The sequence below is a fragment of the Anabrus simplex genome, chromosome 2, assembly GCF_040414725.1.
Source record: "Anabrus simplex isolate iqAnaSimp1 chromosome 2, ASM4041472v1, whole genome shotgun sequence".
NCBI lineage: Eukaryota > Metazoa > Arthropoda > Insecta > Orthoptera > Tettigoniidae > Anabrus > Anabrus simplex.
This window is the reverse complement of record NC_090266.1, coordinates 1042979615-1043003861: the sequence shown is the minus strand read 5'-3', so window position 1 is coordinate 1043003861 and position 24247 is coordinate 1042979615. Positions and strand designations below refer to the sequence as shown.

At 39.8% G+C, this 24247-nt stretch overlaps 1 protein-coding gene across 1 annotated transcript in view; it reads left to right on the top strand.

Annotated features, from left to right (window-relative positions):
* The window catches only part of LOC136864677 (stalled ribosome sensor GCN1), a 599881-nt gene that overhangs the window by 5771 nt on the left and 569863 nt on the right, over positions 1-24247 (top strand). The window contains exon 3 of the mRNA XM_067141987.2: positions 15194-15389. Within this exon, the coding sequence (XP_066998088.2) occupies positions 15194-15389 (196 nt within the window). The remainder of the gene's footprint in view (positions 1-15193; positions 15390-24247) is intronic.

Genomic DNA, 24247 nt, shown 5'->3' with positions numbered 1-24247 from the left:
GCTCATTTTTAATTCCAGCCCACATTTGTTGTAGTGCTTTAGTCACTTTTCACTGCTTGTACCAGCATCAAATTTCAATTTGCTGCAAGGTTATAAGATAGTGCACGTTCTTTGTTGTAAATGGAAATGGCATAGGGCTTTTATTGCCGGTAGTGTCAGAGGACATGTTCGGCTCTCCAGGTGCAGGGCTTTTGTTTTGACACCCAAAGGCGACCTGCGTATCGTGATGAGGATGGAATGATGAAGACAACACATACACCCAGCCCCCGTGCCGGCAAAATTAACCAATGATGGTTAAAATTCCTGACCCTACCAGGAATCGAACCCGGGACCCCAGTGACCAAAGGCCAGCACGCTAACCATTTAGCCATGGAGCTGGACCTTCTTTGTTGTATAGAATAGTGTCTTGATTTATTTAAGTTACTGTGATCTTTTGCCTGATTTACGAGGGTGGCCCAGAAAATTATGCACTATTTTTTTCTCAGCCCCCAACAATGGTACAAATGTGAAACTAGATATAAATTCTTTAAGTTTTCGGAATCCACGTGTAAAGTTTCTGCTTCTTCAGACAGGTAGCTTACTTGCAGCAACAGTTCAACATGGCGCATCTAGTGATGTATGTTACAAGCAACGTATCGTCATTGAATTTATCACTGCAGAGCAAGAAACAGTTGGAAACAGTGCAGTTTATGGAGCAACAGCAGTCGACAGAAGTACAGTTAGTTGCTGGCCACAGAGGTTGAGACCATCTGAAAGCGGTTCGGCAAAGTTCCAAGATTTGCAGCGGTCGGGGCGGCCACCCACGGCTGTCACACCTGACAAGTTGCAGCGTGCTGATGTGCTCATTTGCGAGGACTGATGCAGAACGACTCGGCATTTGGTGCGGGAGCTGTCAGTTGCGAAGGCCATCCGGAAAGCTGTACCCGTTTGCGCAGTAAAGACACAGGAGTAAATATTAACAAATATACACATTTTTTTTGGAAAGAGCCTACTTTACACTACTTTTCCACATAATCTCCAAGCAAATTTAGGCATTTGTCGTAACGTGGGACGAGTTTTTGTATTCCAGCGTCATAGTCCTCCGCCGCCAGCGTATTGAGATACGTAGTCGCGGCTCGTTTTAAGTTCTTTATCGCTGTCAAATCTTTTTCCTGCCAGAAAGTGTTTAAGCTTTGTAAAGAGATGAAAATCCGAAGGGACCAAGTCTGGGCTATACGGGGGATGGTCGAAGATTTCCCACTTGAATTGCCGCAAAAGTTGTGTTATCGCAGCTGCATGCGGCCTGGCATTGTCATGAAGGAGAATGATGCCTCTAGACAATAGACCTCGCCATCGATTTTGTATTGTCCGCCGTAATTTCTTTAATGTTTCACGATACGCATTAGCATTAATTGTGTCTCCACAGGCCATAAAATCAATGAGCAGTATACCTCAGCAATCCCAGAAAATGGTTTGCCATGAGTTTCCTGGTGGACAGAACTGTCTTGAATTCTTTTGGTTTGGTTGGTGAATGAGCGTGATGCCACTCCATTGACTGTCGTTTACTCTCAGGTGATGCATAACAAACCCATGTTTCGTCCCCAGTAATGATGCAAGTCAGGAAAGAGTCTCCTTCATTGGAATAATGTCCCAGAAATGTCAGTGCTGCAGCCATACGCTTGATTTTGTGCTCCTCTGTAAGCATGCGAGGGACCCACCTTGCACAGATTTTTCAATAATGCAGATGGTCTTTGACAATTTTGTGAACAATTGTTCGAGACACATTAGGAAAATGTTCAGAGTTCATCAATTGTGACGCGCCGATCGTTGCTCACGCATTCGTCTCCTGCGCTCAGCAGTTGGTCTGCAATGACAGATGGTCTCCCTGAACGTTCCTCGTCGTGTGTATTCCCCCTTCCCAGGGTGAAGTTGCGACACCAGCACCAAACAGACGACTCGTCCATCATATTGTCTCCATACACCTCCGTTAATTGGCGATGAATATCACAAGGTCGAACGTTTCGTGCATTAAGAAATTTAATCACGGCCCTCACTTCACAACTGGCAGGGTTCTCAATTTGTTTAAACATTTTAAACAAAAACAGACACAATACAGGCAATGTTAACATCACGCAGCCTCGCACAGAGCAGGCGGACAAGCCACTGACACGGTCTGACCTTGCCCAGCGGCTACCAGAGTCGTCAGTGCTTCATGCGGTGCTAAGGGGTACTACTTTCCGGATGGCCCTCGTAACAAAGGAAGTGTAGGTGTAATCATCAGTGCTCTTGATTACGCAAAAAAGTGTTCACGATGGGTTCTGCGCCATCTTGCGGAGGAACACAAAACTCTCAGAAAAAATCATTTCTTCCGAGTTACTGCAACGTTTTGAAGCTGAGGGGGGGAGCCTTCTTGTCAGAGATTGTGATGGCTGATGAAACCTGGGTTGACAATTTTGAGCCTGAAACAAAACTGCAATCAATGGAATGGCACCATCCCGACTCTCCACAGGAGAAAAAATTCAAAGCATCTGCTTCCGCTGGTAAGGTCATGATGACAAAGAGGTAATTAGCACAGTGAAGAAATGGCTTCATGAACAGAACATGGAGTGGTACTGACAGGGTAGAAGCAAAAAGGTGAACCCAGGTTTCATCACCCATCACAATCCAGGACAAGAAGGTTCACCTCTTAGCTTCAGAATGTTGCAGCAACTCAGAAGAAATGTTTTTTCTTAGAGTTTTGTGTTCCTCTGTAAGATGGTGCAGAACCCATCATGCTTCTACTCCACAAAATAGTATACAGGCACACACCCTCTTATCTAACAGATTCTTTCCAGTTGCTCTCAACTATTCATAACATTCCGACCAGAGCTGCAGCTAACTTAACCTTCAAAATACCAAATTGTAGATCCACCCTCTACAATAATTCTTTTGTTGGCAACACAATTTGAACATTGAATTCGTTGCCCAATGACATAAGGGACACCCTTTCTGAACTGGTATGTAAAAAAAAAATGTTTGTAGTGGTACTTGGACGTATCAAGCAGAGTGTTAATACATGAATTCTGTTTTTGTGTTTTGTTATTTCATCCGTGTGTCATTAGGTTTTACTAAATTTGTTTTTATTGATGCATTAAGATAATTTTCTTGATTCAGCTACCTCTGTGGATCAGTGGTAATGTCTGCCTACGGATCCCAAGATAGCGGGTTCAAACCCAGCAGAGGTAGTCAGAATTTTGAAGGGTGGAAAAAATCCATTCGACACTCCATGTTGTACAGTGTCAGCATGGAAAAGATCTCTGGTGACACATTTGGTGTTTATCCGACAAAATTAACTCTCAGCTATAGACTGTCAAGAGATTTTCGGTTCACTCTGTTTGCCATCTAGTAGGCCTAGAGTAAAACCTAACGTCGAAATTGACGAGTGGACTGCCAGATGGCATCATGTTGTAATCTGAACATGGTAGCTGAGTCCATATGATGATTATTATTTTATAAATTTTTTATTTCCTTTAATGTGTTTTTGTAACTAAGTGAAAAGTTTTGTATTACTCTATGTTAATAGGATTTAAAACTTCATCCTCCGAGGAACTCGTTTTCATTGTCTGTCTTTAAAACAACCATCAAAACAGTTATTGCTGGATGCAGTGAAACACTCCACAGCTGACTAGCACGTGTGGCTCTGCTTATCACTTGCCTGCATACCTGGGCCATCAGAGCTACCCACTCCAAGCAACATGTACAAGTACGATACTCGCGCTACTTCCCATTGATCTGTGTGATATTCACATGATTTTGGATACTTGTAGTTTCATCTGGAGGCTAATTTTCCACACATTGTCCTCTTATAGTACAACAGTTGTGTAAACACTGTTTCAAGACTGGTTTCAGTCTGTTTTATCTGTTACTTCCCTTGTTTGATCTCCCCAGTTTCGGGATAATACATATATCTTTGCTGCTGTCAAAACTGTTCAGGAAATGAACATGCTCTTTTCTGACTGGTTATATTGTTCACACTGGACTAGGTCAATCTCCACCATGTGGAGGTATCTAATTTGGTATAGTATTCCCAATGGTCTCAGCTTGTTGGAAAACTCGTTCACATTCTGCATTGCTATGAGGTATGGTGAGAATAGTGAGCATTAATCTAGAGATTCGGTTATACTTAAGAAGTCCATCGGTTCCATGAATTCTTGATATTTGTGCCCAGCTGGACTCTCTTGCAGCATCTTGATTTACAGCTGAAGTGTCATCTACCTGAAGAGCTGTGAACTGCCTCTGAAGCTCATTCATCACCTCATCTGTAGTTTCATTCTCTTCCTTGCATAACGTGATAGGAAACTTTTCCAAGGAAAAAAAACGAACGGAAGGAAACTGTGCCCATCTTAAATGTTGTCTAACCTAGCAACTTGAGCATGCTTTAACATAAACATCCTTGAGTGGAAACTTGATGTAGTCACAGGTAATACAAAAGTAGTTTCTCGCTGATGAAAAGAAAAGGGATTCATCTGTATCCTGGAGATCATTCACTGTGTTCGAAGTCTGAATGCCAATAACTAACTCATCACTTAAATCGTTTCTTCCACCATGTGCAATATTATCACACAGACATACCGTAAAGTGGGGTAACCGGCCATACAGAATAACTTCGGCCACTGACGAATAGCAACACTTATCTTCTCCTACCTCCTGTACTGAAAAAGATGAACCATTTGCAACAACTAAAATGCACATACAATATAATGCTCTATCAACATTCAGTAGTCCAAAGAACATTGGCAGGCTCATTGTTGAGTCAATCGATTTTTTCGCAGACCCGACTATTGTCTTGTCTGGTAACAGCAGAAAACAGTTCTCTAGCCCCAACATTCGATTCTCCATTCCAGTGGTTTATGGGTTTAAAATATAAGTACGTCTGGTAACTGATCAACACAATTTGATACATTTTATTCAAATAGTTTTTTTAGGGAATAGTTTTGTGATAAAAGTTGTCCTCTTCTGGGGTAACTTTGGCCATGCCAAGAACATAATAGGAAAACATTACGTGACCGTAGGTATTGTAATTACAATCCTGTTTACTTCAAGAACGCTTTAGAAGATATTATAAAGGCACAAGAACAATAAATGGGGAAATTTATCCCGAAAGGGAGGAGAAAGACTGTTCCCATTTTCAATGATGAATAGACGGATATCAGTTGACATGGATGAGTGACATTTAAGAACTTGAATGACGGTGCAGATATTTTTAATTTAGAAGACAGTGTATTACGAGGACAGTCTATAAGATTGCTTCTTTTCCGACCTTTTCTCTCCATACAATTGGGCTTTATGATTTTCGTATCTTTTATTTATTATCTTTTGTACCATTACAAATATTTATGGAATGCAACATGTGATTTGCAATATCGTACAATGCTTGTACGCGTAGACTAAATAAAGTAGTTTCTTCTTTGGGGAAAATGTGAATTTGATTCACTATAAATCTGTTTCACCACAAATCGTTATAATTTTTTTGTGATTGTTGATACTGAGCGTTCTGCAGGTTTTAAAAAAAAATTCACGGTGGCCGAAGAAATTGAAGAAATCTTTGTTTCTTGAGTTATTTTTATGGCGGCCGAAGTTAACTCCAAAACATGGGGTAACTCCGGCCACTCTTTCGATAATCGTAATACATTACTGAATAACAATTAGAATTATGTTCATATTTAAAACATGACATAACTTATATTATATTTTTCAGAAAATTAGAGGGACCATTTCACATTTTAATTTTAAAAATATATGAGAAAGTGGCCAAAGTTACTCGGTTTTACAGTACCGTGCAAAAGGCAAATTTTTCTCCCTTTCTTGATTTTAGTATGCATGGAAAATCAGCAGAATATGATTGTTTAAATGTCTGGAAGTATTGTTTGTAATTGGGTTTATTCACGATAATCTACAATAGGAATGTAGCGTATGAAAATGTCCAAGAACAAATGTCTCGATATGTACTGAAAATCGAAATGAACCTGGATCACTGAACGTCACATAAAATTATAACATAAACAATCAAGGCAGTTAAACACTTCATTAAAACATGTCAAATCACACAGTCTTAAACCATTAAATGAACACGATCCCAACCTCGTGAGCAAAGAATATGCACATGGGAAAAAGTGTACACACACGTGGAATGAATGTAATTTTTCTTCCCTTTATAATTAAATGGGCTTTGCTAACAGCGGTATACCTAGTTACTGGAACAACTGTAATTAGTCCAACGAATACAGGAAACTGCGAAGCACAAAGTTATAACACAAAAACTCGAACACTTCATTAAAACATGTCATAACCTTAAAAGGCCAAAACTTTCAAACACCAATTTCCTGAAAAAAGAACAACACTCCAGTGGTCAAACGATATAGGTTAAATCACAACAAGCGCTGTCATTTTTATCTCAACACTATATTTGTTTTAATTTTGACTAGGAATTGTCTTAAATCTAATGTTTTATTCTTAGACTAAGGTATAATTAAATTCGAATTTTTTAAAACTCTTCTTCTCTAGAATAGATTTCTTCCAGCTAATAGCTAGTAAAATGACACTTCATGCACTTTGAATGGGCACTGAAACAGAAAGGGTATTTATTGATCTGAGCATTCAGGCTGGGAATTTGACATAAATAGCATATTAATGATCTGTTTGATTTCCCAAAATGATGCTGGCAATAATGATGGGGCTCGCGATGATAATCGCGTTCTTCCATTAGCCTGATGCAGCAGTTAGCCTTTCTCCACCTTTATCTGTTTGTGGTGTAGGGGCGGTTAGACAAAATTAGTGCTCTGTGACTGCTCCAGGAAAATGATTAAAAATTGAATGCAATTGAAGATTAAGAAATGAAAAGTAGAATCAAAATTTTAAAAACTCCAAGTTACATTCTGAATGGAAATATGCCGAGTTTCATGCCTTCTGTAGCAGACAGTTCTTTGTCATTTTGCTGCCACTACCTCAAAATAGTGCACGATAGACAGACAAGGCTGAGTGGTGTTCTAGGCTGTTGCATGCCACGTTGATGGCCTTTCCTAGAACTTGAAAGTGGACATTCGAGAAATTTCGGTCATTCACGACCCATCAAGAATTTCTGGAATGCACTTGAAACTTCTCTAAACGTAGCCCCGTTATAAATAAAAGCTGGTTAGTTGATTTGGAGTTTCTTCACAGTGAATTTTTGTAGCAATACCATGGAGTTTTCTTAGTGATTCTTCCATGAGTTTTCTGTACATTTCACCCGTTTCTGAAGTTGAGTTTTGTAGTAAGTGTGTGTTCATTAATAACGTATTTTATTCTGTTCTGCTTGTTCGAACACCAAACTACTGTGATACATTTCCAATAGAAAAAGTTTAATCATTGACTGGCATGATTGGTTTTGAAGTAGGTATGTATTTGTATTTTGTTACAAAAAATTAATAGCATGTTGTATTCTGGGTTATGAAAGAAATTCTATTTTTCTCATGTTCCTGTAAGAATTTCTTTAAGTTTGGATTGCTGGCTGCACATGGGTATATTGAAGAAAAGATATGTTCTATTTGGAAAGGACAAAGCAGCAGCTCACTCAGTTACTTTATCTGATGAGCCAAAGATAACAGAGCAGTGCATTTCGGTGCTTGTCAGAAGAGCTTTCCTAAAAGAAACCACTTCCGAACCTGCAGCGCTACCTCGGTAATAGTTTGAAAATGCGACAGAACTGGGGCAATAGGGGATGGACTCTAAGTAAAAGCCGAAAATATGAAAAAAGTTGCTTGAATGTATTATTAACAGAAACAAATAATGGTTGGCTTCTCTTTGTGCTTTGCGAAAAATGTGTTGACCAACAGTTCCACGTTTCCTGCTAAAGTATGGAGTCAATTTGTGGGGAAACCATTCTCAGTTGAAGAATCTTCTAATTGTTTAAGGTATTGCTACAAAATGTTAACTTGATAGGAAACTGATGTGCTTGCTAAAACCAGTAATGAAAAAGTACTGGAAATTTCCTACCTGGTGAAGCTCATACCATTGTAGACTTAATAAATTTTGTGCAGTCAATGTTGCCAAGCAGTAGCAACGATTGGGAATTAAAAGTGCGGGGGCAAAAAAAAGTACAGATGACAAATAGTACCCGGGTTTGTTGGATACAGTGGGGGACTAGCATACATCAAAACTCAAAAGAAAGAAGGAAAAAAGCTACAAAATGGTAAGTTATTTTGATGCTCTGAGTGAATTTCGACACAGGTAAAGGTTGACGGTTTACTAACTTAACTGCTGTAATAAGGTAAGTTTTTAAAGATTTTAATTCAATATTATACAATAAAACTTTCGGCAATGGAACAATATTATACATGTATTACAATTAAATAAAAGTACTGCGTGATTTTACAATTACAATCATTTAGTACTTGACTACACACTAAGAAACTGACACTAAAGAGACTGCCAGACTGATGAATGTGTGTGGCAAATGGGTGAATTATACCTCAGTGTCCATGAACTTGTCAAAAAATATATATACCATTCCTGCTACCCTTCCTCACAGCACATGCAAAGTCTCCACTACATTCCGTGGTGCTATACAAATAGGTTAGCCGGGTCAAAGGACACTTCGTGCTTATTTCCGCTAATAAATTTGTTAATAAAGAAAATAAAGGAGATAATTAGCTGATAAGACAAACGGGCTTGTACAAATCGGTTTTTTAATAATTCCTAGTTTTAGCTGCCTAAAATGGAATAAAAATGAAAATGTTTTCTCCACAAAGTGGGGGGACTTCCCCCCTCGCTCCCCTATTTGCCACTACTGTTGTCAAGCGATTCCTTGATATAATAGCTGTTAAATTAGTCTCCAGCATTACTTTGTCGAATATCACAGTTGCCAGACAAATCAGCAATATGGCTGATGTGAACGAGATTTATCGTTTGCATAAGATGTACCAAAATCGCATTACAAATTGACTGACATTGGTGGTTTTAATGTTATTTTTACTTGCAAATCTATCGGGAGGACCTTTGCAGATTACTACCATCCAACTCATCAGGGGATAAAAATATTTAATCTTTTGGATGAATTCCTCTCATCAAACAAAATACCGTGGGAAAATTACAGATGTATCCACTAATGGTGCAAAAGCAATCTTATCGTTTTCAAGAAGCTTTGTGTAAGGATTCAGCAACCAATATTTTCCTTTTCAATGCTTTCCAACCGCTACACAAATTTCCTTTTAAAAGATGACACGTTGCTGTTTGCATCAAAAACTGTGGCAGTTTTCCCTTGAAATTATACATTCATTTAGTTCATTTTGGTAAGAATGTCTGAAACATATGCGGTCTTCATTGTTTAGAACAGTCACCAGTAGTGTTTTTATTTTATTTTATAATTTTGCTTTACCTCACACCAACAGATAGGTCTTACGGCGATGATTGAGCAGGAATGGGCTAGGAGCAGAAAGGAAGCGGCCATAGCATAAATTAAGGTACAGCCTCAGCATTTGCTATGGAGAAGCACTATAGGCAGTAACTTGGATGTGGGTGGAAAGCGTTGATGCTATTGAAGCTGCTGTCTGATCAGCCAAAGCTATCCTCTTGAATGACTTTTCACAGCATGGCTATCTTTCTGCATGCTATGCCATTTTTCACACAATTCTGTACATATTCTGGCTATAAAGTGTCCTATGTATCATACTGTCTCTGTAGGACATGCCATCAAAGTTGCTGATGTGCCAGTATATAACTGTCCGTCCTACTGAACTGCACAGTCTATATCAGTGAAAGATGAGCGGTGATAAGTCTGGGACATTTCCCTGTCTAATTGGTCTAGATTTGATATGTATGCATGAACCTCACTGCAGTGGCTATTATTTCCTTAGTATTGCCTGATGAGTGGTCAGGTCAGCCTGTAAAAATAAACACTATCAATATTTTGATCTTAATGAACAGTGATGTAATAAGTTACTTGGTGTCAGTATTTTGTCCAGGTTTCAAACCTAACCACTTGACCTATCAATGTGCAATATAATATCTATTTCATGAAGTTTTTTTGCTTCTGCTGTTCCCTTGAATCGGTGGTATATATACCTGAAAGAGCATACTGAAATACTTAAAACCCTCAAATATTAAATTCTGTCCTGCATGTATTTAAGAGTTACATGGCGGTAAATATGTGTGGGTGGGGGTTGTCATGTCAAGTCGGAGTGAAGTTAGTTTGAACTGCTGGCATGATGTAAGGAGAAGCAGGTAGGAGAGATTAATGTGAGTGCAGTGAACCAGAGTGTGACCATGAGTTGGGTAGGAGTCATTCCAAAGTAAGCATTTGCCTATAAAAATTGAACCCTCTTAACGTTGTGAATGCATTATATAATCACTTTAAAGAAAGGAATTTCCAGCTCTCTGTTTTAACCAAAGAAGGGGAGACAATGTTTCAGTATTTAGTTGATATATTCGAGTGATGCATAAATTATATATATTCAGACTTTAGATATAAATGCGAACCAGTATCTGAGACAGTGTTAGTGCCCGACAAATACGGATCTCCATCAGGAGAATCTACTTCACCTTTATCAAAACAGGAATCAGCATCAGAAAGCCCACAGAGCCTGGGAAAATGGAGTAGAATGGTCACTGGAAGAAAAAGAAGTTATAAACACATGGTTGAATGCAAAGAAGCAGAAGCCAGAAACAAATATTTCCTCGCTTGTCGTGGAACTCTATGAAAAACGGATATTCTCGATTGAAGCACGAGATGTAATTATACCATTATAAGGAAGATACTGCAAAAGCGGACTCTGTCGGCAAGTTATCTTCTTGTTTAACAGTCACATGTAAATATAAGCAGTTGTACGAGTTGGTGTTAACAACATTTATGAAAGCTGACGCAAACAACTTGATAGTGCACAATATGAATTTACAAAACGGGGTCCTTGAAAGAAGCCAAAAAGCTTGATTTACCTTTGTTAGCAAGTAGATCATGGGTATGGAATCTCAAGCAACATTTTCCCATATGGTCACAAATAATTACGCAGTTTGTCACATGAAAATAAGATGAAACTGCTAACAAAATACTGCATTCCTGGGGAGGAGAGACAATGTAGTTTATAGATCAGTATGATACTGACAATGTGTACGTATAATGCAGCAGTCTGGCATCAATAAAGTAACTCATTCCGGGAGAACACTTGATCGCCGCGGTGAGAAGATAGTGTGTGGTGTTACCCTTATCACAAAGTGCAGACACATGTGTTCACAATTATGCCAGTTGTATCATGCATGAGACGTCTCCTATCGTGCTGCAGGAATCAGTCACCAAGTCAAGATGTCCAACAGGGTATGTTTAAAGCCCCTAAGTTAATTGTACAGTGGTTGAAATACAGAAAAGTGACGTTTTCCGTATTTTTTTTTGGAGTTGATATTTTTATAACACACTGGCCCAACAAACTGTTTATTTTTGGATTCCTGGGTGCCTCACAAAGATAATTTAATACATGAAATACTTTCATTAAATAACTATGAACCTGAAAAGTTAAAGTGCAAATTATTTCAGTGAAAGCAACTTCTGAATTACTACCATTAGACAGGCATTTTTTCCGAATATTCAAAACAATGGACTCACATGTGATTTTGTTGTGTTAAATATTTATGTGGACTTGTAACAGCATAACAATATTCTCAAACGCATGTCATTGATGTACAGTCAAGGATGTTCACCACGCTTCAGTTTGTCTCATCAGTGCTCTCCCCAGACATTTTCGTCAGCTGGGTGGCAGCAATGAGTATCCGGGCGGGAAATACTGCGCAAAAAAATTGAACATGATAAAATTTCATTTTATTCCCCTCAGGGAATAACAATAACATCAGACAGGTGAACATGAACTATTGTAGTGTTATCACGAATAAGACATAAGAGTATTCTGAACTTTTAGTGTTCTGCTCGTTCATAATAGTGTAACACCGGGGCTTACCACTCGGTTGCTGTGGAGTGCCATACGGGTTTGCGACGTCATGCGGAATAGAATTCTCGCATGCGATTCCACGCTAATTCAGACACCCCTCGCGCACGACACTACGTGATAGTCCAGCTAAACGTATAAATTCATTGTTCATGATGGAACACGAACAATGTTTTTGGACTATATAACTCTCTTTAAAACCTTCAAATCAAAGGCCATTCCTCGTAAAGGTGAAACGTTGACAGGGTCAAAATATAGATACGTTGAATACAACAGCGTTGGACAGTCGTGCAGTGTCAGTGTGAGTACCATGGTAAGGGATGTCTTTGTTTTGGAGAAAGGAGCTACTCGGTTCTTATCAGATGCATCAAGTGTTCTACATCGCAGTGTCTTAAAAGTGAAAGCAAATAAGGCAAAGCATGTTAAGGATATAGCTTCGAAATATGTTCCACCTGACAGTTTGTGGTTCTACAAACAGATGGTTTTGACTGGGAGTGATGATGCACCTGGTGATGATATTGGTTCTAAATAATGATGAACTTCCTGTGAACCTCATTTCATTAGTGTATATAAATTTTGTTGCATTGTAACTGTATTTACTCGCTGTTCACAAGGTTCACTCCACTTGAAGTGCTCACCCTCCTGCTTCCTATCACATCGCGCCAGCCGTTCAGAAGAACTTTACTCCAATTGGAAACTGACGGCCCCCACCTGCACACCTTTACCATCTTGTAACTTGTAGATATATGCATGATAGTATGTAATATTAAAGGGTTTTACATATTTCAGTGTGCTCTTTCGGATGGTGTATAAATTGGTTTCAAGTTTTCTTAACATTGATTGATGGTCACTTGTAAAAGAAAGTTGAAACTTTGCTTAGATACCAATAATGCAGGATCATCTATTTACTTTTGACGAAGGCGAGTGGCGTGATGTCGTTATCACCAGCTTCAGCATAGAGCACCGTGCTGAATGCCTTTTCGATTACGACAGGATTTTCATCATTATCCTGGAGCAAATAATTAGTATCCTGATAGTTCCCGATAATGTATTGTTGAAGGTCTTTATCTTCCCTGGTTTCTTTTTTTTTTTTTTAATTTCTTGTTTGCAACTGTGTGGTCCTTTTTGAGGATTCCTGTTAGTTTGAGTAGGCTATGACATACCTTATGTCATGAAAATAATCCCAGATTTTTTTATTTTTACTTGTGTAAATTCAGTATTGGTATGTGCCAGTCTTGTGATGGCCCCTTTCAGTACTTCTTGGAAGGGACTAGCAAGTCGGCCATCCGGGGAGCTCCCAGCCGGCCAGGAGGGCATAGCATGTATAGTTCTCGTCGGCTGGCTTACCTGTGAGTTTTTGACATTCGATGAGAATGTTCCGCATCTAGCCACCTTGCGAATATTCTGGTCCACACCACCCGAGCTATAACAAGGGAGGCTAGTTACGGACAGTCAGAGTTGGTGCTGGACTCCGAGTCATTGTTGGATTTGGTGTCAGTGTTGAACTCAGTGGTGGAGTCAGTGTGAGACTGTGTGTTGGGGTTTTGGTGGCTGGGCTGAGGGCAGCAGAGGTGTTGGCGGTTGCTAGTGTCCCACCGAGGTCTGAACGACGAGGAGCTGTTGTTCTTGCGTTGGAGTACCCAGCGAGTTGCCTGACTGAATACAGGACAGAAGACTGTGTACTACCTGAGAGTACTGTGTGATTGTGTATTTCTGTGGACTGAGGATCGCCGTAAGTCAGCGAGGGAAGCCACTATTGTGCGTGTGAGGGTAAATGGGAACTGTTAATATTCGCTGTTGTGAGTATCATCCTGCTGTTGAATATTATTGAGCTGTTGCTGTTTAGTTGTCCACTGCATGTGACTGTGAATTACTGTACTGTTCTTGGAGTCGAACCAAGGAATAGTCATCGTGTGTTGTGTAGCCCATAGCCCTGTGTTCAAATCCAACAGTCTACATACAGCTGCTGTATGAGGTGACTGGACTTCGGGAAGTGGAAGTAATGATTACCCATCCCCACGTAATAGCAATGGGCCGGACTGCCTGCTGTGCCATAGGGAAGAGAGACTTTTAAGTAGACAGGAATTAGTGTGGCCATTTGTGGTTTATAAGAATTGTGTGTGTGCATTTCTTGGGTCATCCTGAAATAAATTAGAGTAATAAAAACAGACACCGTTTTATTCGTAACAATACCTTTTAAGGTTCAATGATATCTTACTAGAGACCCTCACTGTATACTTAAAGTTTGTGCTGTATCTCGTGGCGTGGCATTTGGGCTATCCACCTCTTCATCACAGTTGGTGGGCTAACAGTCACTTCTTAATTTTTCGAGTAATTTCTCGATTTCTCTGTCACCAAACTTAACACCTCTTCTATGATGTTTTCTGTGGTACTTTATGGCACAAATAATGTAATCATTGTTGTAGATCATTTCATTTATTTTTTACCAACCCTTACTAAATGATCTGATAAGGCCTTGCCATTTTATTTTATAATTTTTGATGCAACCTAGGAAGCCATGCCACATGCCACCAAAATCATTTTTGTGTTTTTTTTTTGTTCTAATGGGGATCTCAGTTTTGAAAATTTACCTTAAAAATTTACATCTGTAGCTGAAAAATTAGATGTTTTATAATCAAACTTTAACGTACATTTTTACTCATTTCAGGAAAATAGCAGTCAAGGTTAAGGAGAGAGAATAAGTCTATACAAGTTCGTCTATTAATTTGTTACATTTCCCTCTATGCTGAACATCATCTCCGAGCGATGTGCGACATGGTTTCCTGGGCTGCATTACATTGTTTTAAAATACCTTAGTGAGCCCGAAGTACATTGTGGTACACCTGTAGAATTAAATTAAATGCACTTAGTTTGACTTGCTGTGTGTACATTACAGCTAGTGGGAAGAGTGACATTCTCCATTTTTGCTGTTTCAGTTTTTCTGAATGCTGCATGGTAGTAACTAGCTCATGTCAATTTTCCTCTTGCATATCAATGGATTTGTTAAATGTAAACATAGAATGGTATGTGTTGTCATTACTTATTCAGTGATTCAAAGCCTATTCCTACTAGCTTTCTTTATGCTTACTTCTTGCATCATGCAAAAGTCACTCTTCTCTTTATGCATACGTTGGGGGGGGGTAGATATATCAAAACATGTTAAGCATACAACTTGATCATGTTGGATGTTTCAGTGATAAAACACTTACGTGTTACTCAAGTATTTTTAATGAATCTTCTGTGAATTAATGAAATATTTTGGCATTTAGGTATTACAGAACAGATTGTGAAAGGAATTTGTAAAGTCCTTTTGATCACCTTACCTCGCTACAGGGATAGCAAATCGCAAAGCTGTGTGCGCAATACGATTGTTGCACTTGTCAAACACCATGGAGACTGGACGATGAAGCATCTGACTGCTGCTTTAAGTGATGTTGCAGCTTCATACAGAGGACTTGCTCCAACGTAAGTATGTGCAGTTACATTCAGTTAGTACATTCAACAGCATAGTCACTATCAAGAGAAAAATGTTCTATCATGGTAACTACTACAGTATACATTTGGGAAGTTGGAATGCTTGCAAGGTCTAACTATTAAGATAATGTTGTAATATTTAGAAAAGCCAACATTATTATAGAGGTATTTATGTCCCATTTAACTGATCAGCCTCAAAAAGATAGATATTATAATTATCATATTAATACTGGGGACTTTGCTGGTCAGTATACACTGACATAGCAAATGTCATGGGATAGTCACCTAATAGCGTGTGGGGCCTCCTCTGGCCCTGCGAACTGCAGTGAGACGCCATGGAAGTGAGTCGACAAGTCCCTGTTAGTCCTCTGGACGCAGCTGACATCAAATCGTTTGCAGAGCGGCCACCAATGCTGGTCTGTTCGTGGGTGCAGGATCCATGGCACGGAGCCTGCGTTCCAGGACATCCCAGATATGCTCGATAGGGTCCACATCGGGGCTCCTGGGTGGCCATGGCAGTCGTTGGACCTCCGCTGCACATTCCTGGAACCATTCCCGGGCGACGTGGGAGCGATGTGGCCGCGCGTTATCTTGAAACACCGCAGAACCGTCTGGGCGCTGAGAGGCCAAAAATGGGCGGAGATGGTTTCCAATCAGCTCAACATACCGCGTACCATTCAGTCTCTTCCAGAACAACTAGGGGGTGCCATCCCATACCAGGAAAATGCACCACAGACCTTAAGAGACACCAGCGCCTTGGACCACACCTTCAAGGCAGGTGGGATCCATTGCTTCATGTGGTCTGCGCCATACACGGTACCTCTCATCGGCATAGTGCAGGTGAACTAGTGATTCGTCCAACCATATCACCTTGCGCCATTGTTCCAGTGTCCATCCCTGGTGACTGGCGACAAATGTGTGTGGTTGTGCCCGATGACGTTGGGTTAACAGTGGCACCTGTGTGCGGCGCCGGCTCCTATACCCTATATAACCCATGTTCCTATGGATTGTCCACTGGGAGACGTGTCTAGCACGCCCTGTGTTGAATTGAGCCGTGATTTGTTGCACGGTTGCCCGTCTTTCACAATTGGCAATCCGTCTCGGATGGCGCCAGTCACGGTCATCGAGGGTGGCTGGACGGCCGGTCATTCGTCCTTTGTGGATGGTGACACCCGCATTCAACCGTTCACGTACATCCTGGACACGGTTGATCGCGTGAAGCCGAATTCCTGCACCACTTCCGAAATCGCACTTCCCATCCGCCGGGCATCGACCACCATACCCTGTTCGAACAGTGTCAGCTCACGACGACGTTCCATGTTACACCTATCACATGCACAGCCACTGCTCACAAGGTCTCCTATAAAACTGCCGCTGGCACAGGGGGCGTATGGTGCGCAGACAACACACCTGCGCATCAGTGCTCTGCTATCCCATGACATTTGCTCAGTCAGTGTAGATGATGTGAATGTATGAGTAGAAAGAAGAAATACCTTATTTTAATGAAGCAAATATAACTTTAACCCAATCGCATCATTTGACGACCCTAGCTCGTCATAGTTACTCGTGGCATATGAATCAAATAACGAGCTCTGCTCGCGGCGATGCACAGCTCTACATCAATCCATATAGTTCAGTCACTAACCCACAGACGCCACTTCTATGCATTCTGAGCTGAAGTTTACACACGTGGCTTCGGTTTTTTCCCTTTCACCAGGTTCTCGCACACTTCTGGAACAAGAGATAAGAGAATCTTTATTCACATAATTTCGCTCTTGTCAGTTGCCATCATGGCGTCAAGCAGATATGCTGGTGTTGATGAAGAAGGAATATGGAAGCTAATAGATAGTGTTCTGGAGAGTGATATTGAAGGCAGTGATGTTTGTGACGACGAAATAGACCCTGAAGTCCTTAGTTTGAGTACTAGCGATGCGTATAGTAGTTCTGATGACACGGAAAGTGAAGCAAATAACGACGGTGTGCCGAGTCTTTCGAAACGAGCTCGTACCTCGGCACAGACTAACTTGACTGACTGGAACTGGACAAAATGTGACAATAAACCTGTTGTACGTAAGTTTAGTGAATACAGTGGGGTTAGCGAAAATTTATTGAAAAAGTTTGATACGCAGCCACTATCTGAACTCAGTTTTTTGTGAATACATGAACCCTTTGTTTGACAAAATATCTGTCGAGACGAATTCATATGCAGCAAAACAGTTCAGCAATCCTGACAGAAAAAAGTTGAAAGACGATGACAAATGGTTTGAGACTACACCCGACGAAATTAGGGCATGTTTTGCGTTAGTTATACTAATGTCACAAGTGCGAAAGTCAAGAATACAGTTATACTGGAGTAAAAATAGGTGTATAAACACTCCTATTTTGCATGAAACCATCAGCAGGGGAAGATTTATTATGATTTCACGATTTTTACATTTTGTTGACAATGAACAAGTCGATAGTAGTGACAAACTAAGAAAGATTAGGCCTATAATACAACATTTCTGCTCCAAATTTTCAAAATTATATTTACCTTCACAAGACATTGCTCTAGATGAAAGTCTAATGAAATTCAGAGGCCGCCTTTCATATGTCCAGTGTAATAGGTCTAAACGTTCTGGGTTTGGAATAAAAATTTACAAAATTTGTGAATCAAGTTCTGGCTACTGTCTGTCTTTCAAAATTTATGTAGGTGATGATGTAACGGATCCAAATCTGCCAGCAAGTACAAACGTTGTTCTCAACATGTGTGAACCCTTGTTAGGCCGAGGACATACATTGTTTTTACATAACTGGTATTCTTCCCCAGGTTTATTCAAAAGGCTACACAACAAGCAGATGAATGTAATTGGAACTGTTAGACAGAACCGAAAAGACATGCCTCGCGATATCAGTAAGACGAAACTAAAACATGGAGAGTATGAGACGTGGGCTGCCAACAGTATGTTGTGTGTGAAGTGGAAAGATAACAAGGATGTTTGCTTTCTCACCACTAAACACAAATCAGCTGACATGACAGGGACAGGCAAACTCAGAAGAAAGAGAGGACAAACCCCGAGGGAAGAAGTGATAAAGCCCAAGTGTGGCCTTGAATATCAGAAGGCGATGGGTGGTGTTGACCTTCAGGATCAGGTTACAGCTCTGTTCCCAGTCATGCGAAGCACAGTGAAAGGATATAGGAAAATATTCTTTTACCTCCTGGATATGTGTATTTTCAATTCCTTCACTGTGTATCACAAGATCGCTGCTAACAGAAAGACGAGCTACACGGACTTCCGAACTAGCATTGCGCAGCAGCTACTAGAGACTGTTCCGTTGCCGGAGTACTCGGTTCGAGGTCGACCTTCAGCGAGCACCACCCCAACCAGATTACAAGCTAAATCATGGGCCCACTTTCCCATACGTATTCCCCCTACAGAGAAGAAATCAAAAGTCACAAGAAGGTGTGCTGTGTGCTACAGCCGGGGTAAAAGAAGCGAAAGTTGCTGGCAGTGCAAAAGTGTGGCGTAGCTCTTCACTTAGAAGAATGTTTTGAGGTGTACCACACCAAGCAGACGTACTAAAATAGCGGGATTGGTAAGTTTATTACTTCTTTATTATGCATGCAAATTTTCAGAAAGGAATATTTACTGGTTGGTTTTGTATGATTTTCTAAATAATAGTGTGATGACGACGGCCGTAGAGCGGTATTTAAATGTGATTTCTTAGTGAGCTCCTATGGTATTTAAATGTGAGGCGAATGGGTTAACATAGTGGTTTCACTTTTCAACAAACTCCATTGAATAATTGCATTTTCAGCCATAACATTGAATCTAAGACAGTTGCTGTCAAGTCTAATTTGAGCAGCAAACAGCACCAAAACAATATGTTAGCCATAGTTGTTAGGACTACAGTATATCAGAATTATAGTTCTTTTACATTAATTCTGAATAACTGATTTTACAGAAAAGTCTCTTTCCTTATTAAACATCTGAGTTTTGAACTGAGCTCATGTTGGCCTTCCCAGTAGCTAGAAGGTTCCCAACAAAAACCAGTTTGTTGGGGACTGGTGGAATGTGGTTGTAGTCTGTCTTTATGCAACAAACAATTCCGTAAAAAAGCAAATACGGTACAGTCCCTCAAAATCGACCTACTATCGAGTGCAAGGGTGTCTAGTTTCCAGAATGTCAGGTTTTTTCGGTATCGAGGGTGGGTTATTCACAACTCGTAATATTTTACTGCATATTACTCGAACGAAAGTTTTAGCACAATATGGGACACAGAAGTATAACATATCCCAAAATAATTATTCAAAATTAGAGAGGCTAGCATACAAAAGTGAAGAAATGACTAGTTCTTTGTAGAAAAAATTGCCATTATGCTTGACTGTCTCTCGGACTTGTTTAATCTTTGTGCAGCTTTGCTACGTAGGCTGCGGAGAAATAAAATTTCCATATCGGATGCACATTGCTTCTCCGTGTAAATGAGCATTCCTTCTGCGGACCATAGTTCTTAACTGTGATTCATCTTTAACTTTTCCATTGGCTGCTGATTCATCTTCGTTTTTATCATCAATCTTTCACCAGTGGAACTATTTCACTATCTAAATGTTCAGTTTTCATTCTGGCCCATCCAGTCTCCAACATCAGCACCAGTAACATCTTCGTATCCTGGAATTTTCTTCAATAAGTCTGCTATTTTCCAGTTTTCTGTGTGTTCCCTGCTTTTTTGAAACTCATTTCCTGAGTGATCTAGCAAGTTTCTCCAAGAAAAGTGAATGCACATTGAGAAATGAATTAAATTATAACATTCAAATAGAGATTGTACAGTGAGCAAAGTGCTATACGACTACAAAAAAAAGAAAATACGGAAGACGTGCATGCAACAATCTGACAACAGAACACTTGATGTGTTGTAATTTGTAAGGGGGGGCGGTTGGTATGTGATTTGTTATGAAAGCTGCTGCTAAGAAATTCAATAGGAAATGTACCAGTAATATATGCTTCAGTTGTAATTCATGATTGTTTAGTGTACCTTAAATTTAAAATGAGTAAGCTAGCTGAGATACTGGAACCGAGAACGAGAAAAGGATTTTTCTGAAAACCAAAAGTATAATAACAATTATTTTTTATTAATAATTTAGAACAATTTTTTATGTTATGAAGTCCACACGTAGAAATTTCTAGTCAGTATTTGCCGTACAGAGATACATATACACAAATTTTATCAGTGAGTAAAATGTCTTTATATTTCATGTTTTTATTTTTCTGGTTCCCAGTAATTATTCTATAGAATTATATTTAGAAATACATTATACATCATAACGTATATTCTTTTGTATTGTAAGTGATTTTTTCAAAGTATTGAGAGAGACAAGTGCGAAAATATTTTTCTCTTCCTAAAAATAAACATTATCGACAACTATATCATCGAATCAGTTGTTTATTCTATGTAGTCGACATGTAGAAAATTTCTTGCCAGTATTTGCCATACATCTGTAGATATACGCGAATTTTAAAATACATGTATTTCCACTAAAAATGGCTTGGCACTTCACAGTAGTAGAGTGGAGGCAGAGCTGTCTTCTTTCAGCTGATGGTGAGCGGCTGACCAGGTCGGCTTCTGGCCCCAAGAGGGTTAACCAAGATTCTTTCCTGATTATAATACAGTAGAACCCCTTTTGGATTTTTTTTACAGGGACCTAATTTTTTTTGACCTTAAATCAAGGTTTTGGTAGAAAACACATCTTTTCCAGAGAGCTTCGCTTGTATTAACATAAATTGTACAATCGTACATCATTTACACAGTGACAGCAGTAAAACAAGGAGGTATCTACCCTACACACTGTATTGTAGTAACAGTTTATGCTTCATTTTGACAGATTTTTGTCGAATGTTAAACCGCTTTGGTTTAAGGTTGTTCTTAAATGATTTTCCATAAGTTGGGAAAGATACCAAAGTCGCACAAAAACACATTAAAATCGGTATGGAACAGCAATCAGTTCATTTAAACATTTTTGCGGATGTTTTCCATGCAGTGGCTTACTTATTAGCATGTATTTTCTAATTCTAATACTCTGAACACTCATTCAGTGTCATTCTTAAAAATTGTAATAGCATCATTCCAGAGGCTTGTCAGATATTTCCCTTTTCTTCAGATGACGTCGCCTAACCTAGGTTTACTTCGCACATATTATAAAAACATATCTCAAGATCCTTATAGAATAATATTTTCATTATAAATTTACATGAGAATAGCCTTCCTGAAATTTAACAAGACACAAAAGTACATAACCCAACCTCTGAAATTTGTAATGCACACCGCTGTACCTTGAGAAGAAGTATCACTTATTTTATTTTAGTACATAGTATTAGTTCACTCAGCCTACACCAAAAATGAGTACCAGGTTAATTCCTGGGGGCAAAGGCAGCCGGGAATAGAGCTAACCACTCTACCTCATCACGTGCCAAGGTTAACAATGGTGGAAGCCTTTACCTTCCACTCCTCCAAGGGCCTTCATGGCATGTACGGATGTGACTTTGCTTTGGCTTTTACATAGTATTAAAATTAAGTGATCTTTTACTTCAGCCTTTATTTCTAAGGCTCTAACAACTGCTGTCACTGCACTTATTGCAAAAACATGTCATCCCGATGTTTGTTTACACCAGGCAGAGTCGGTGAGGGGTCGGAGTTGTGAGGAGACCTCAGGCTCGCTCACGATACTCTCTTGCATGTAGCGAGGAATCGATCTGGAAGTTGATCGATCAGCATTCTATATCAGCGCTAAGTAGAGTATGAATATTGATAACGGATAACAACTCACACACCCAAATTTGCCCGTAATAACAGATGAATCAGTAAAAAGGTTCTAATGGATGAATCGTAATAAGATTCTCATTGTAACCAAAGGATATTGCACAGATTAATGTAGGAATTTTCGAAGGTTTGTTGTGATCCTAAGGATTCGGCAGGCTACGGACTGTTTTTTTTTTTTTCTGGAAGCTATTATTAAACAATAACAAGACAACTGTACAGCACACACAATACTCTTCACCTATGTTATCTTAAATAGTTACACACTGTACATTTACAAAATATACAATAAGATCAAACCCCGCAAAACTTGGTAATTATCTAGTGTTAGAAGACTTCTTCCATCCGCGTCAGACTTCTTTCTTGACTTCTTCTCTGCACCCAAGACACTGTTGTCACCTGGTGTGGTGCGATGTTTAGTTAAAAGCAGAAGTGCAACTCTAGGACTCGAACTTGTCGTCCTCTAACTCTGTCGTCAATCAAAATAGCCTATCTCCCAACAGTTCTGACTACAAGGTGATGTTACCCTTAGAAAAGGCACACTATATTACTTGGCCTTCCTAGCAAACAGATCGATGATAGTTTCCAGTCTTTAGGCTCACTGCTACGACAAGTAACTTAGTCGTCGCGGCTCTAAGTCTTTCTATAGCAACCTGCTATCTATGCTGTACACAGTGATAACTTCACTGACTCATGTAACCCTTTACAATTTCTGGACTGTTTCTCTCAGTGGCACGCGGCCACATAGTATTTGTTACGCGGCTTGCTCACAGCCACACATGCTGCTTACACGGAAGCTTGCTAGATTCTGATCTGTCCAAATACTGTTCCCTATATTCTCCCTTCCAAGTTTCTTGAAGTTTTTCCCTCTACTTCTCCAGGAAAATGTCGTTTTTCAGTCCGATTGGTTCACGTGTTCCTTCCACCAACTGATGGGGAGTTTCATGGAATCTACTCAAACGGCTGGCTTCATACTGTGTCAGAAAATCTACACAATACTTCCTTCTACTGGCTTCTAGAAATACTTTCAGAATTTTCTATTAAATTTCTGTTTTACACTGTCGGCTATTTCACAACATTACACATGCACTGACTTGTGTTGCACCAGCTTGCCTCGGGTAAAACTTGTACGAAATCTTATGCTTTGAACACTTATAGTTTTTCACTTAATAAAATTATCACTCAAACATTTGAAACACTCTAACTTCTTGCCAGTGTTACATGATCGCATAAACTCTAGATCGATATTCAATATCCTTGGACTTGGAGGTGGCGGATTTGATACTCGCTTGAGTCCGTTTGCTCGGCACTGAGACATGAAAGGGGGTACGTCACGACACGCGGACGTGACAGGTGGTTATAACAACATTGTCATTAAAACGGGGGTTCTCTTCTACTACTGAGGCCATGGTCAGATGTGTATCAGAGTCCGACATCTCACTTTAGCCCTAAGTGCCCGCGCTCTAAATTCCTCTTATGCCTTGAATCGTCCTTAGCAAGCTTATCATGTCTTTTTTTTATTTTTATAGGTTCTTAATGTCCCATAACCAAAACGAATAGAAATAAATATTTGAGGATTTTTACGTTTCCTTAACGCTAAATGCGCGTTTTGCACTATTGTGAATTACTTTAAAACGAATATAAAATTCCAGTGCTCTTATGGAATCATTTTGGGTACTGGAAATTTCTTCCGTTAAATGCAGGTATACGCGCACAATCGGGGTTATACTGTATATGGTTGATGTATTTCAATCGGACTCCTTAAATCCCATGCTTTTGTTTACTTCTACAATTAATTTGAAGAAGTCTTAAGAGTCCTACCTGTCTTAGTTCATGTGGGTTTACCGAGCTCGATAGCTGCAGTCGCTTAAGTGCGGACAGTATACAGTAATCGGGAGATAGTGGGTTCGAGCCCCACTCTCGGCAGCCCTGAAGATGGTTTTCCGCGGTTTCCCATTTTCACACCAGGCAAATGCCGGGGCTGTACCTTAATTAAGGCCACGGCCGCTTCCTTCCACTTTCTAGGCCTTTCCTCTCCCATCGTTGCCATAAGACAT